The sequence below is a fragment of the Xenopus laevis genome, chromosome 9_10L (genome assembly GCF_017654675.1).
Source record: "Xenopus laevis strain J_2021 chromosome 9_10L, Xenopus_laevis_v10.1, whole genome shotgun sequence".
NCBI classification, from domain to species: domain Eukaryota; kingdom Metazoa; phylum Chordata; class Amphibia; order Anura; family Pipidae; genus Xenopus; species Xenopus laevis.
This window is the reverse complement of record NC_054387.1, coordinates 93,541,116-93,557,334: the sequence shown is the minus strand read 5'-3', so window position 1 is coordinate 93,557,334 and position 16,219 is coordinate 93,541,116. Positions and strand designations below refer to the sequence as shown.

The following is a 16,219-nucleotide window of genomic DNA, read 5'->3' as shown; positions in this document are numbered from 1 at the left end:
GCTAGAAATGTCACTTTCCCAGGTGCCCTCAATCTTGTGACTTGTGCTTTGATAAACTTCAGTCACTCTTTAATGCTGCATTGTAATTTGAAGTGATATCACCACCCTCCCTTCTTCCCCCCCAGCAGCCCATCAGCAGAACAATGGGAAGGTAACCAAATAGCGGCTCCCTGACACAAGATGACAGCTCCCTGTTAGATATAGGAATAGAACCAAATAGTAAAAATCCAAGTCCTGCTGCAATTCTTCCAGCTACATTGAGTAGGAGAAACAATAGCCTGTCTAAACAAGCAGTTCCAACATGAAGTGCTCTTTGTGAAAGCTCAGGATCAGGCACAATGACCTGATATGGCTGCTGACACACCAATATTACAGCTAAAAAAATAGACTTGTTGGTTCAGGAGTACAGTTTTATATGCTAGAGTGAATTATTTGCAGTGTAAAAAATTTAATTTAGAAATAAAATTGACACCATAAAAATCACACCAATATTACAGCTAAAAAAATAGACTTGTTGGTTCAGGAGTACAGTTTTATATGCTAGAGTGAATTATTTGCAGTGTAAAAAATTTAATTTAGAAATAAAATTGACACCATAAAAATCACAACAGAATCCTTTTAAATAAGAAAGTTAAAAAGTTTTTCAAGTTAAAAGTGTAAGTAGTGTGTTGTCATTTTTTTCTGTATTGACATATGAAGGAAATTCTTTGTTTTTAAAGAGTGTGCTACCTGTGTTCCATTATATGTAAATAAATAAAGCATGTTAAAAAATGCTGGCACTTGCATACAGTACATCAGAAGCTCTGAGCCTGGGTGCAATCACCATGCATGTTAGGTCTACAAACAAAAAAACTCTAAAACCTCAAACTAAATATTTTACAATGCGCTAAGGACAACTCCCATTGATTTCTACATGACCTTGACAGCTTTTAGATGGCTTAGTTATACATTCGTATTTCTTACACTTAGGGGCAGATTTATCAAGGGTCGAAGTGAATTCGAGGGAATTTTCGAAGTAAAAAAATTCTAAATTCAATGTCATTTTTTGGATACTTCGACCATCGAATAGGATACTACGACTTCGAATTTACTTTGAATTTGAAAATAGTTCGAATATTCTATAATCTAAGTACTGTCTCTTTAAAAAAACGTCGACTTCAATACTTCGCCAAATTAAACCTGCCAAAGTGCTATGTTAGCCTATGGGGACCTTCGGCAGCATTTTTCTACGTTTTTTAAAGTCAAAATAAAATCGTTCGATCGTACAATAAAATCGTTCGAATCGTTCGATTCGAACGATTTAATCGTTCGATAGAACGATTATACTTTGACCGCAGAATACCCAAATTGAATGAATAAAGTTTGAATTTGATAATCGAATTCGAAGTATTTAAATTCGATGGCCAAATTACGAAATATTTTTTACTTCGAAATTTGACCCTTGATAAATCTGCCCCTTAATAAATATTGAAAAGTTTATGTTGTAAAGCCATGCAAGATTTTCTAAACAATTTAAATCATGACAAAAAAATATGAACGTTAATAAATCGGCCCGAGTGTTGTATAATAAAGGAAATGTTTTGACTGTTGCACCAACCTTATATATAACAATTATCTGTATGCTTCTGCCCATGTTATATTAACAACACAAACATTCGCCAAATGCACCATTTTAGCTGCAGATTGAGAATGTAAAAAAAAGTTACACATTTCCCACACATATTTACTAAACTCCGAATTCATCTCATATTTTCAACAAAAAAAAACCATGATCAAACTCTGATGCCTGGTAAAAAAAAAAAATATTTTCCCTGGAAAAAAACTTGCATTAACCGCTTCGGGGGGAAAAAACTATAGAATCGAGCCAAAACCTGAATTGTCTGGTTTTGTAGGACTTTTTTTCCTGAATTACTAAATTATATATATATGTCCTCAACAGGTCTGAGATGGAGGATTTTCAGATTCTGGCTTTTTTCTGCATTGGGCTATAATAAATCTTGAACAATTTTAGGGTTTTTTTCACGAAAAAGTTTAGTTTTTGCCCCAAAAAGCCAAACTAGCTAAATATGAGGTTGAGTAAACAACCCCCCCCTAAAGTGACTGAACCATTACATGTTGGGTTTGTTTACACAATAATGCGTAACTTAGATAATGAGGAAGATTGCAGGCTGCAATAATAAAACCAGCACACGGAAATATAGGAACTAAGCAGTTTTTTTTAAGCTAGACTCTTCTTTTTGTAGAAAAACTATTTAAAAACAAAACTGTTCTCTAGGCTATTAGTAATATTTGCTGTTTTCCCTTAATAAAGGGAGCTGTAGGCCCCGCTGGACCTATTGGTGATCCTGGCAAGGAAGGCCCATCTGGTCTACGTGGAGACCCTGGAGCACATGGTCGAATTGGAGACAGGGGTCCTGCTGGTCCTACTGGTAGTCCTGGTGATAAGGGAGACTCTGGAGATGATGGTCAGCCTGTAAGTTAAAATTCTTTGTTTATAAAGTTTCTGTAAAAATCTTTAGAATTGATATACTACATTTTTTAAGTCAGCAATTTTGTGGCTAAATTAAATTTCTTTCCCAGGGTCCTGATGGGCCACCTGGTCCGGCTGGAACAACTGGTCAAAGGGGTATTGTTGGCATGCCTGGTCAAAGAGGAGAGAGAGGTATGCCAGGGCTTCCTGGACCAGCGGTAAGTCAAGTAACAGAATACCTTAAAGTAGACAAAAAGTCTAAGGAAAAAATAAAATCTATCTACTGTATGAACAATGTTGAATGTATTGTTGAACATCTGCCAACAATGTGATTCATTAATTTAAAATAAAAATATTTATCAGATTCATTTTACAGCTGTAGTAATGGTAGAATTTGCTTTGATTTTTTAGGGTTCTCCTGGAAAACAAGGTTCTACTGGTTCTCCTGGAGACAAAGGTCCATCAGGCCCTGTAGGTCTTCCTGGTGCTAATGGTCCAGTTGGAGAGCCAGGTGCAGAGGTATGTCTTTTAATCAAATCTGCAAAGAACTTGAAATAAATGTAGTTTGAAACATTTTTGTTTTCATTAAATCTCTTTATGTTCCTTGTAATTTTATTATATATATATATATATCAAAATTAGCCGGCACTCACAAAAAAAAAAAAAAGTGCCTGGGTGCAGTCATAAAATATAGAATAATCGAACAACAATGTCCACACTCTCAGGTCTTAAAAAGTGGAAAAGTTATTTATTGAAAAGAACTGACGTTTCAGCTAGCACTCTAGTCAAGAGCGCTAGCAGAAACGTCAGTTCTTTTCAATAAATAACTTTTCCACTTTTTAAGAGACAGGGTTAAAGTAAGTATTTAAATACTACTATAACTGTGATGCTATGTGTGTGTGTTCCCTACTGGGTAGTAAGAACACAAGAATAAGGGGCAAAAATGATTAGTTATATTGCGTTTTGGAAAAGTTTGCTTTGTAGTTTCAGAGAAGAGGGACTTGTTGGTGATCACATGGATTATGGATACTATAGGAAATGTTACTATTCTTGCCTGATAATAAAGCTAATTAGAAAACTGTTTATATCTTAAGGGTCCCCATGGTAATGACGGCCCCCCTGGACGAGATGGTGCTATTGGAAAACGGGTAAAAGGATGTTTCTAATCATTATCTGTTCATTATATCTTGATGTAACCAATGTGGGTTTAATTGTTGTAAAAATGTGCAGTTTTTTTTTGTAAATCTAAGGCTGCCTATTAGATTTGTACATCCTAAGCAATTAGCCCTCATTGTGGTATATTAGTTTCAAGCAACTAGAACACATTGCAAAACATGTTTATCTATATTGCCTTGGTATAGTATATGTTTTGCTTCGATTCACTATTTCTTTAATGCAACATAGATTGAAATAGCATAGAAAGAAGGGGGCTGTATCCAAAGTGTTGTAACATGTAACATGCTCAAATACACTCTTCCTCTGAGCAATAACCCTTTTAATTCAGTATGATTACTTGGTGCCCTAACTCTTGGAGGCTGTTGCTTTTTATTATAATTATTATAATATATTATAATAAATCTTCAGCTGTAAGAAAACATATTAAACTAATTATTAAAGAAAAACTATACCCCACAAGCAATGTAGGTCTCTATAAAAATATATTGCATAAAACAGCTCATATGTAAAACCCTGCTTCATGTAAATGAACCATTTTTATTATAATATACTTTTTTAGTATCATAAATATAAAACTTCCATTTTAAAAAATGATGGCAGCCCCTGGGATCATATGATTCACAGTGCACACAAACATACCAAACAAACCATAAATGTTAGGTCACAGGAGCCAATTAACAGACTTCTACGCTTCTTCCTGTTACAGTTAGATCTGCAGTATTTCTGGTCAGGTGATCTCTGAGGCAGCACAGAGACCACCATGAAATGGTTGTTCGAGGCAAGAGATAAAAGGGCAATATTTTATTTAAATATATATTCCATTTTGATATAATTCATTAATATGCCACTATCTGTTGCTCAAGTATTAATTTTGGGGGTATAGTTTCATTTTAAGTGAATTAAAAACCATAAAGAAAATGAATGTAAACGTTTTCACAATGTTGTTCTAAGCTATATTTCTCATTACGATATCCAAATGCTTAATCCTCAAAAAGAGTTACAGTACACACCGGTACCAAGTCTCATGCTGTTTACTACTTACTAGTCTATCCTATAAGGCATCATCTTCTAAAAAATAACTGACATAATGCCCTATATACAGCTGTCAAACTTACAGAGCTATAACCAGCACCTTAAATTTTAGGGTGATCGCGGTGACCCAGGTCCTGAGGGCCTTGCAGGATCCCAAGGTGCTCCAGGAACTCCAGGACCAGTAGGTGCCCCAGGTGAAGCTGGGCAAAGAGGTGAACCAGTAAGTTGTGCTTTACTATTGTAATCTTGTTTGCAAAATGTGGGTGATCTGTGCACAGATATTACTGGTTGCTTGGCAAAACTGTTTAATTTGTTTATCTAGTCAAGAGAACTTTAAATGTCAAGAACTTCCATCATCTACCATCGCAAACAGTAGCCCTTGCCAAAACTTATTACATAATGGGTTTACTAATACTGTGCCCTCATGAAGTAGAGTAGACCACATGGTCTAATTAGTCATTCACAATAGAGGAGGGGTCAGCACTATTACATCACCAAAGTGTGGCACAATTCTCTTCTGACCCAAACCTGCACCAGGGACTTGTCTTCTTTGCCCAAATCTCTAATTGTATTGTATAGTCATTTGCAGCATGACCAGAACAGTTAAATTCAGCTGTTTCCTATTACTAGTAGGAGTTTTCCTTTCTTTTTCTGTGAAGAGCTTTTCCTTCAGTGTTGCATTTTTTAAAAACCACGTTAATTCCAATTGTTTAAGACATATATAGCGATAATCTTTGTAAACATGTAATCCTAATTCTTTATACGGTAAAGGGGTTAGGCCTGGGTGTTGTCCCTGGAAAGTTGCCTTGGGATGTCAACACATTGTGGCAATGCTTTGGCAATGTAATTCATCACTTAGAAGGCCATCTAGAGGGTAATATAAATCTCACATGAGGACTCAAATCCAAAACATACATTGCCACATCGTGTGTTTTCCCTCAAAGTGCAGGATTTTGGGGAACTGATAAAATGGTATTTCCTCTTATTAGTCATCGGAATGAAATACAATAACCTGAACTATACTAGGGAAAAGGCACTCTATCAATAGCAAGCTCGGACAATGTAGTATTAAAAGATCTAGAAAGGATGAGTGGGTGGAATATTGTCCTTTGGCCAAAAAACGGTGCCTCAGAGAAACCTTTACACAAAGTAGTCCTGTTATCATATATGCTGCAACTAGATCTCACGAAAGGGGGGATCAATGATTTAATTTTTAAAATGGAAAAAATCTTTATCTTTGATATGTTTTCCGTTATTGTTAATCAAGTTAAACTATTAATTTACGATTGAGTTGGATTATTAATAAACTATTATATATAGGGTCCTCAGTACCCCTTTTTTATTGGAGTTCTCTAAGTGGTGCAGGGGATGCAGTTAATGAGGTTTATATATCTAGCAGCAGAATTTATTATATACTGTAGTGGTGACACTCTGTAAAGGGGACGGCCAATTTTCTGACAGTATGCAGTATTCAAGCTGTGACATAAGACTGATGTTGAATTTATATTGTGGTTTATGTAAAAAATGGTCAGTTATTAGAATTATTCTGCAAGTGAAAGCAGAAGTTTTGGTAAATGATTACATATGGGGTTACCACTGGTTTTCAACCAGTCATTATGCATTATCATTCCTTATACAATCTATGGTTATTCCAGTGGAAGGGAATATCCATACAAATAAGACAATTTAGATCAGTCAATTTTTCCATAAAAAAATGCATTAATTGTACATGCTATTAATTATGTTATTGGTTCTTTACAGGGCTCTCGAGGTCCTGTAGGCCCTTCAGGCAGAGCAGGGAAACGTGGCTTTCCAGTAAGTTATTCAATAACCAATTTGTTTGTTTGATTTTATTTTGTTAACTGGACCGTAAAACAGTTTTGTCCAATTTTCTTCAGGGTCCACAAGGCCCCCGTGGAGATAAAGGAGATAATGGAGAAACTGGAGAGAGGGGACAAAAAGGGCATAGAGGTTTTACAGGCTTGCAAGGCCTTCCAGGTCCTCCAGTAAGTATATCTTTCCTATTGTTTCATGTGAAACTGGTGTCTACAGTATATAGTGATCCATCAGAAATTGCCTTGTAGTGTAGTAAAGATAATTAGTCATTTTAGAAAACAGATATTTTAAAGCAGGTGTTAATTTTTATAGCACAGGAAAATATTCTTCAAAAATGAGCCATCACAATTTGTGCCATGTTGGGGGGGGGTGAACTAATTTTCAGCTAGTAAATACCATAAGGTATTGATTTTGACTTACATATTATCTAATAGTGACAAATCTATCTTCTAATAGTACAGGGGCAATTTTCAGAAAGAGTGATAACGCGAGGGCTAATCTTGCACACAAACTATCTTGGAAAATAAAATGATATCTATTGCAGCTAATGAAAAACGAAGCAGTTGAAAACTCTTTTTTCATGATCGTTCCTTGTTAATTTTTTCGTGTGAAATTATTTTGTTTAAGCTATTAAAAACTTGAAATTATATAATGCACTGCGATTATATTTGATGAACTAAGCATTTTTGTCTTTATTTAGGGCCCAGTTGGTGAACTAGGTAGTGTTGGACCGCTTGGACCTTTTGGCCCTAGAGTAAGTGTACTATGAAAGGCACTTCATCATCAACTGCTTTGAATATACTGCCATTTAAATTCATTATTAAAAAAAATATTATTAAAGTCATAGGAATACTTGCCTCTAACTATTGTAATTAACAATAATTTTATGATTGGCCTCTGATTCACTAACACTCTTTTATACAGTCCAAATTGACTCCATCTTGCTGAAATGACAACATTTGGACCCATATTGATGAAATAAAAATGTGACTGTAAATTTGTGTAAATCTGAAATAATGCTGCAATTCTGTATTGCAATGTATTGTGGGTAAAAAAACATGGTAGATTGCATGTAAAATGTACACCTTGCTTTTACTTTATAAATAAGCCCTTTAGTGATTCAATTTCAATGTACTATGTTGAAGAAAAATGAACATATTGCCAAGTTATCATCAATATTGGTGAAATATGAAGTGTATTTGTGATGTCTGGATTCCTGGGTGTGGCTATATGGAGATAATTTGATAAAATTATGTTGGAAATTATGTAATACCATACAACAGACCCCACAATTGAGGGTGGGCCTGGGGGAAAAGGGGCATGAATTAGAAATTTCGCTGCCCACTCATTCATTTTTGGGAGGAAGCAAAAGAGTGGGTGAAATGGGGAGTAAGGGTTATGCTTTTGGGTGCGGGAGTGGCCCAATCAAAGTGTGCCACTGTACCACACTTTATTTTTGAGATGTGCAGTCATTATATATTAACTTTAATAAGGCTTGAATAGTTTTTCAGAAGCATAATTTAGTAATACATACAGGGAACATGGAAACAGGAAAGGAAACAAGACATGTTTAGGGGAGAAAGAAGGAGGAGACAGCAATATTTGCTCTAGAAAAGCCAAAATGGCTTCAAAACTGCACCAGGATCAAATTTAAGTATTTGTAGGATAGCTTTCAACTGTTTATGCCATATATTTTGGGGTTCTATGCCAGCCCAAGGCCACCATATGCAAAATTAGATTTTTGGGTTTACTACCCCTTTAAATGGAAAATCCAATGGCTCCCATCATGATAACTTGAAACTCCTAATGACAGTTTAGAGATTATAGCAATCATTAGAGCAATAATGAACTAAATAAAATATAGCATCATAGATTCACTGTGTCCTAAAAATACTGGTAACTGAGGTGCAATGCTTTATGATATCTCAATGTATATTTATAGGGCCCCCCTGGACCAGTTGGCCCTCCCGGTAAAGAAGGTAATTCAGGACCACCTGGACCAATTGGACCTCCTGGTGTTCGAGGAACTGTAGGCGAATCTGGACCAGAGGTAATCCTGTAAAGTCCTGTACTATTACATTATTACTGGTGGTTTTTATTTTTACAAGTATTAAATCATCAGTGCATTTAAAGATAAGTAATAGCCGTTTTGCATTTAGGGTCCTCCTGGAGATTCCGGCCCTCCCGGTCCTCCCGGTCCTCCTGGACTTCTCACTGCAGCACTTGATGATTTGATGGGTGGCTATGATGATACTATGCCAGAACCACTTCCTGAATTCACCGATGATGAAGCTGCTGGTGATGAAAACAAAACAGATCCAGGTGTCGATGCTATTATAAAATCTCTCAGCGGTCAAATTGCAACTATGCGCAGTCCTGATGGATCCAAGGAGACCCCAGCGCGTACATGTGATGATCTAAAACGTTGTCACTCTAATAAGAAGAGTGGTAAGTGGACAGTGTGCTTATTTATATTGAATAGACCAAAAAGGCATTTACACTCTATAAATAAAATATAGTGGCTGTTTTATAAAATATCAAACTGGGGAACTCTGATGGAACCCCAGCAGTTAAATATTCTGCCCATTTATAAAACCTTTTTTTTAAATGCTCTTTTCCTTTCCCTTATTTCTGTGCTGTTGTGGATGCATCCACACAAAGTCTAAGCAGTATGAACCGTGTTTCTACCTTTCTCATTCATTGTATTGCCTTAATACATTCCTTAATGTATGTATATATTAAATATGCTGTTGGTTACTTTTAAAGGAGAACTAAACCCCAAAAATGAATATGGTTAAAAATGCCATATTTAATATACTGAACTTATTGCACCAGCCTTCAGTTTAAGCTTATCAATAGCAGCAATGATCCAGGACTCCAAACTTGTCACTGTGGGTTACCATCTTGGAAAGTGTCTGCAACACTCACATGCTCAGTGGGCTCTGAGCAGCTTCTGAGAAGCTAAGCTTAAGGGTTGTTGCAAATTATCAAGCAGAAAATGAGGTTGGCCTGTAATATAAGCTGATGCTACAGGGCTGATTATTAAATGCTGATGCTAACTGCACTGATTTCTGTGCTGCCATGTAGTAATTATATGTATTAATTACTAATCAGCCGTGTATAGTGACATTTATATTATATATACTGTATATTCAGTATATTGGGCATCAGTCCCTAAGCTCAGTTAGTGACAGCAGCACAGAGCATGTGCAGTGAATTGGCAGAATAGAATATGGGGAGCTACTGGGGCATCTTTGGAGCCACAGATCTTTACTGATAAAGGGCTGTGGTTGCCTTGGGCTGGTAAAGAAGCCCAAAACGTAATGTACAACTTTTCTGGCCTACTTCTTTAGTTAAGCGTTATTTCTCCTTTAAGGGAGGGACAGTACCAGCTAAAGATCAAGGTGGTAAACCCAGTACATTTTAAGCCACTTGTTTCCCCTCATTGCTCCAAGTGTTTCTAGCTTACAGAGAAGGAGGGATGTTAAATATCGGATTTAACCAAGTAGGTGGGATCATTTGGAAAAAGCAACCTCTTCAAATGCCAGATTACATATATGTCTTGGAGATTTCCTTTACCGCAAGATAAAAATAAACAATTACTTAACTATCATCAGTTTGAATATTACACTTAAAGGTCGCCTTTTTGTCATTTATAAAGGAGAATATTGGATAGATCCTAATCAGGGATGCGCAGAAGATGCTATAAAGGTTTTCTGTAACATGGAAACTGGAGAAACATGTATATCTGCAAATCCATCTTCAATACCTCGCAAAACATGGTGGACTGGTAAAGGAGTGGATAACTTCAAGCCAATATGGTATGGTGCTGATATGAACAAAGGCTCTCAAGTAAGTAAGAAATATGCACATTGAAATGTATTGTATCCTGCATAAATAATTGTTCCACATTACTTACTAATGATTTCTCAAGAATTTTTCTGGAATGTTGACTTTACTGTAACAAAATGCTTTTCAGTGTGGGTCTTAGCTTTCATTTTCCTTTCAAAAGGTTTATGTGCTTTGGATTGCTGAATTCTCTACAATCCAAACTAAAATTTGTTTGTAGCTTTGTTCTAACCAGTGTCTGGTTAGAAAACACTGGAAATGGACTGGAGATCGTTTTACATGTTATGCAGTTAGACACTTTTGCCACTGTTTGGTTTTACACATTTATTACTAATATAAGTCACATAATAAATCAAAGTAGTTGACAAATAAGTTCAGGAACTAATTTGCATTAATATGTCCCCTTAGTAGTTCATGTCCTTTAACCTAAGTAATAAATAATATTTAGGGGCCTATTTACTTAGCTCGAGTGAAAGATTAGAAGAAAAAATACTTTGAATTTCGAATGGTCGAATATGGCTACTTCGACCATCGAATAGGCTACTTCGACCTTCGACTTCGAATCGAATGTTTCGAAGTAAAAATCGTTCGACTATTCGGCCATTCGATAGTCGAAGTACTGTCTCTTTAAAAAATACTTCGACCCCCTAGTTCGCCACCTAAAACCTACCGAGGCCAATGTTAGCCTATGGGGAAGGTCCCCATAGGCTTCCTAACAATTTTCTGATCGAAGGAAAATCCTTCGAACGATAGATTAAAATCCTTCGAATCGTTCGATCGAAAGCTTATTCCTTCAATCGTTCGATCGTAGGAATATCGCTAAATCCTTCGACTTCGATATTTGAAGTCGAAGGATTTCAATTTGGCAGTCGAATATCGAAGGTTAATTAACCCTCGATATTCGACCCTAGGTAAATCTGCCCCTTAATGTCATATGGAAACGAGATGTGTGCTCAATGTGAAAATGACTTTAGTGCTGAATGTGAATATGACTTTATTTATATGAAAGGAATTTGTATCCAATTATTCTGTGAGTAGTAAAAATATACATATATCTTTTAGTTTGTCTATGGAGATACTCAGTCACCGAATACAGCTGTCACCCAAATGACCTTCCTCCGCCTTCTATCAAAGGAAGCTTCTCAGAATATTACCTACTATTGTAAAAATGCCGTTGGATATTTGGATGAAAAAACACAAAACCTAAAAAAAGCTGTCATCCTTAAAGGTGCAAATGACCTTGATATTAAAGCAGAAGGAAACAGCCGATTTAGGTATACAGTTCTTGAAGACAGTTGCTCGGTAAGTAACTTTTTGTTTAGGACCAATGGGAATATTTTTTTCACTAGTAATAACATTTTTCTGGATGGACAAATTAGAGAATATGAATGATTAGAAATGGTCAGTATACCCTCTTTTTCAGCATGAGCTGTATGAACAGGGCTTGTGTTGAACATACTTTTTAAATATTGTTTTAATGAAGATGTAGCCTTGAATTCTTGTTATTTTTTTGTACTAAAAAAGACAAATACTGAAAACACTCTTAGTTTCCAACTTTTGAATCAGTATTTGTTTGTGAGAAGAAATGATTAGTCCACAAATCATTCCTCTGTATAATAAGCACCTCCTTATCTCACAGGCGGCAGCTTGTGGTTTGTTTATAGAGAGTTCATTCCACTAAAGTAAATTATCCTGTGTATAAGTAAAAATAATTTAATTTTTACAAGTGCTTTACAATAGCAAAACATTAGCAAAATATGGATTTTTTTTAAATGAAAAGAATAGACAGATTACATTTACATCACTTATGTGTTTATTGATTGTGCTTATGTTAGGTCTATAATTGGCTTGTGAACTTTCTCTTTAATTCTGCAGAAACGCAGTGGAAATGTTGGAAAAACCGTCTTTGAATACAGAACCCAAAAAGTGGCACGCCTACCTATTATCGATATTGCTCCTGTGGACATTGGCAGTTCAGACCAGGAGTTTGGAGTTGACATTGGGCCAGTTTGTTTCTTGTAAAAGATAAAGGATTCCAAAGAATTAAGACTGTCAAAGTTAATCCTGAGACTCTTGAAAAATCACAGCTGGTGTTTTGCCAGCACATGTACATACCGTTTTCCATTATTTTCATTTTGTTAATGGCCTTGCCCCTTTCCAAAGTATTTATTTTACATTAATTTTTAATAGTTTTGAGCAGAAATATAATTTAAAAGGACCAATGACCCTTTTGTTATGCTTTTTAACTGAAGAAGATTTGTTCTTTATGTATGGGCATGTAAAAAGGGAATAACAGCTGTGTGGTTACAAAAAGTATGTTGTTCAGTTCCTTTTGGTATTCTGTTATAATAGAAAATTTCCATCTCCATGGAATACAGCAACATTGCTAGAACTTGCCAAGCTTTAAATTGTCATTAGTTTTATTTTTGGATTTGTTTAATAATAAACACATCTCTTGGGAACCTGCTAAGATTTCTTAAACCCCACATGCATGGACTAAGGTTTTGGTATAGCGAATTAAATTTCATAATGTGATACCTCTCAAGATATGTGCAGGTTAAATTAATTTTTGACTTTTTTTTTGTTTAATTGAAAAAATGATAATTTTTTTTCTTAAGGCGACCCACTCTCTTATTTTGAATACAACCACTCATCGTCATATTCATCAATTGAGTGCAAACACTAATGGGCAAATTTATTAAGGGTCGAAGTGAAAATTTGAATTTAAATTGAGTTTTTTTTTATTTGATTCAAGTTTTTCTAATTCGAAACAAATTGATTCAAGTTTTCCGGGTCCATTAAATTCGTCCTAGCTGACAAAATTCAATTTTATTAATACATTTTCGATTGGTGTGAATTTGTCAGAACTGCTTTAAAGGGATACTGTCATGGGGAAAAAATTTTTTCAAAATGAATCAGTTAATAGTGCTGCTCCAGCAGAATTCTGCGCTGAAATCCATTTCTCAAAAGAGCAAACAGATTTTTTTATATTCAATTTTAAAATCTGACATGGGGCTAGACATTTTGTCAATTTCCCAGCTGCCCCCAGTCATGTGACTTGTGCCTGCACTTTAGGAGAGAAATGCTTTCTGGCAGGCTGCTGTTTTTCCTTCTCAATGTAACTGAATGTGTCTCAGTGAGACATGGGTTTTTACTATTGAGTGCTGTTCTTAGATCTATCAGGCAGCTGTTATCTTGTGTCAGGGAGCTGTTATCTGGTTACCTTCCCATTGTTCTTTTGTTTGGCTGCTGGGGGGAAAAAGGGAGGGGGGTGATATCACTCCAACTTGCAGTACAGCAGTAAAGAGTGATTGAAGTTTATCAGAGCACAAGTCACATGACTTGGGGCAGCTGGGAAATTGACAAAATGTCTAGCCCCATGTCAGATTTCAAAATTGAATATAAAAAAATCTGTTTGCTCTTTTGAGAAATGGATTTCAGTGCAGAATTCTGCTGGAGCAGCACTATTAACTGATTCATTTAAAAAAAAATTCCCATGACAGTATCCCTTTAAGCACTCGCATTGGTACTGCTCTTAAAAAACTAGCAATGAGTAATTAATTGGCCTTATTACTATTATGTATATGTCAGTCTGATTATGCCACACCATTTTTTGGGAGCTTTGGCTGTTGTTAGTAATACTACAATTAAGCCTAACCACTAAGATGAATTTTGTTGTTGCCAGACATCTGTATGTTTTGATCTTCATGTGTTTAGTTGTATATTTGGAGGTCACGATGGGGAAGAAAGTGATTAATATTAATATTAATGCCTTCTCTGTCCCATTGGTTCTATAATTATATGTTGCAGGGAATGGTTGTAAAGCTTGGTAAATTCTTCCATTTTTTTAAAGGGAATTAACATATTTCTCCATAAATAATGAAAATGAAATTAGTCTCAACCCTTGTGCAGAAGAAAACAATCCGAGAAAAAATTTAATTGATTTCATTTTTCAAGTTCATTTAATTCCAGAAAACAGTAGCTATGTTTTACATGCCCTTAACTATGTTATTACTATACTTCATTGCTCATCGGGTACAAAAAACAACTGAGGCGTTTGAATCCTTACTTCAAAATTGTTAAGTATAATACATGGAATGCATTTTCCTCTTTTAGCAACTAACTGTCAGGTGCAAAAGGTTCCAACATTTCTTAGCAAATGCTACCTCATCTCTACATGCTGGGATGCAAATACTAGTTGTATTATCATGTTCGCTATGAAAAGGTGCTATTCCTTTATTGTTCTTTAGAGGATGGGGAGAGGCAGTGTATATGTTTCATGGTGTAAAATCCTGAATAAAAATTACAGATGCCCCTAAATTATATTATGTTCTAAATGTTAAGCTGAACTGTGCTTTGTCATATGAACATTCTGGCATTTTCTTGTAGGCCATAAAGAAATCTGCTTTTTTTATCAAGTGGGTGCAATATATATAGAAATATTTTTTCCCTGTTTTGTGTCTTTTTCTTTTTTATGTTTTTCAATGCATAAATGAATATTACTTTTTTATTCAACCTGTCTTTTCCTCATGGACCCAAAGGCACAAGAATTATGTTCTTGGCATTTCCTGGGTGCATCACATGAAATTGGGATTACAACACGAAAATATTGATAGATTTGAATCCCAGTGGCTCATTCAACAGCAGTTGTAGGAGAACACAATGCTTTCAGAGCATTTATTAACACAATTGATGTATGCAAAGTGCAACTTGGACCTTTCGTTAATAGGATCAATACATGTAACAGTAAATTACATGTTATTGTGGCCATTAGCCATTATGTCTAATTCTTTATACGCAATGGGGAATATTTATCCAAAACGAATTACCCAAAAATTGTAGCTTGCTTGCACTTTTGGTAATTAAGTTTCTTCAAGGCAGATTGTGGAGTGTTTCTTAATTATAGGGAATTAGATAAAACGAGAAGGTGTGCAAAGGACTGTTGGTTCTGTGGAAAAGAACTATATATATTATTTAAAGGGCGTGTTACACATAAACATAACCATGTATCTTTGAAATACATTAAATACTTTCTTCTTTATTTTGGTGGCTGAAGAATTACATACATCTGAAAAAAGTTATTCCAAATGTAAAAGGTATTACATAATTGTAAAAAAACATTTTTTTGCGCAAAGGTAACTAAATACAGTTGTGTGGGATTTTTATCTAACTTTTTAAGGGATTCTGGATAGTAAAAAAAGGCTCTGCCACAAATATCCAATATATAGTGAATAAAGCACCCCCTCTTGTAAAATATAAGGATATTATAAGTTTACCAAGGAGTTTCATGACCATATAAAAACACGAGGCCGAAGGCCGAGTGTTTTTATACAGGTCATGGAACGCCGAGGTAACTTATAATATCCTCATCTTTTACAACTGGGGGTACTTTATGTATTATAATACACAAGTTTCAATGAGTCATGTGACAGAAATGACATCAGAACTCACCGTTTATAACTGATGACATCAGAACTCACCATTTATAAGGATATAATTTACAGGATATTCATGGCTTTTGTGTATTATAAACTGATATATACAACATCACTGATCATGGATGATTTGGTCATAGGTACATAACATGCGACAGAATGTGCCAAAGTACTGCTTTATTCTTTATTAAATAGGTCCTGCCTTTATAATTATTGAAAAAAAAAAATAGGAAACTATTAAATCATTAATACATTAAGGGTCAGATTTAACAAAGTGTGAGATTAAAGCCCAACACAGAAAAACTCTCCCATTTTCAATTCATTCCTATGGGATTTTTAGAAGAATATTTATCAATGGTTAAATTTGCTGTCACTCCTAGGCACAATGCTCCTCAATAACTCAAGCCCCTTTCAGCGGGCC

General features: G+C 35.3%; 1 protein-coding gene across 1 annotated transcript in view; it reads left to right on the top strand.

Annotated features, from left to right (window-relative positions):
• col5a2.L (collagen, type V, alpha 2 L homeolog) overlaps positions 1-12,825 on the top strand; it is a 99,106-nt gene extending 86,281 nt beyond the window's left edge. The window contains exons 42-54 of the mRNA XM_018236217.2: positions 2,312-2,473; positions 2,581-2,688; positions 2,882-2,989; positions 3,565-3,618; positions 4,791-4,898; positions 6,440-6,493; positions 6,577-6,684; positions 7,215-7,268; positions 8,457-8,564; positions 8,674-8,962; positions 10,176-10,366; positions 11,426-11,665; positions 12,239-12,825. Coding sequence (XP_018091706.1) covers positions 2,312-2,473; positions 2,581-2,688; positions 2,882-2,989; positions 3,565-3,618; positions 4,791-4,898; positions 6,440-6,493; positions 6,577-6,684; positions 7,215-7,268; positions 8,457-8,564; positions 8,674-8,962; positions 10,176-10,366; positions 11,426-11,665; positions 12,239-12,385 — 1,731 coding nt within the window. The 3' untranslated portion in view covers positions 12,386-12,825. The remainder of the gene's footprint in view (positions 1-2,311; positions 2,474-2,580; positions 2,689-2,881; positions 2,990-3,564; positions 3,619-4,790; positions 4,899-6,439; positions 6,494-6,576; positions 6,685-7,214; positions 7,269-8,456; positions 8,565-8,673; positions 8,963-10,175; positions 10,367-11,425; positions 11,666-12,238) is intronic.
• Positions 12,826-16,219: the final 3,394 nt, after the last annotated feature.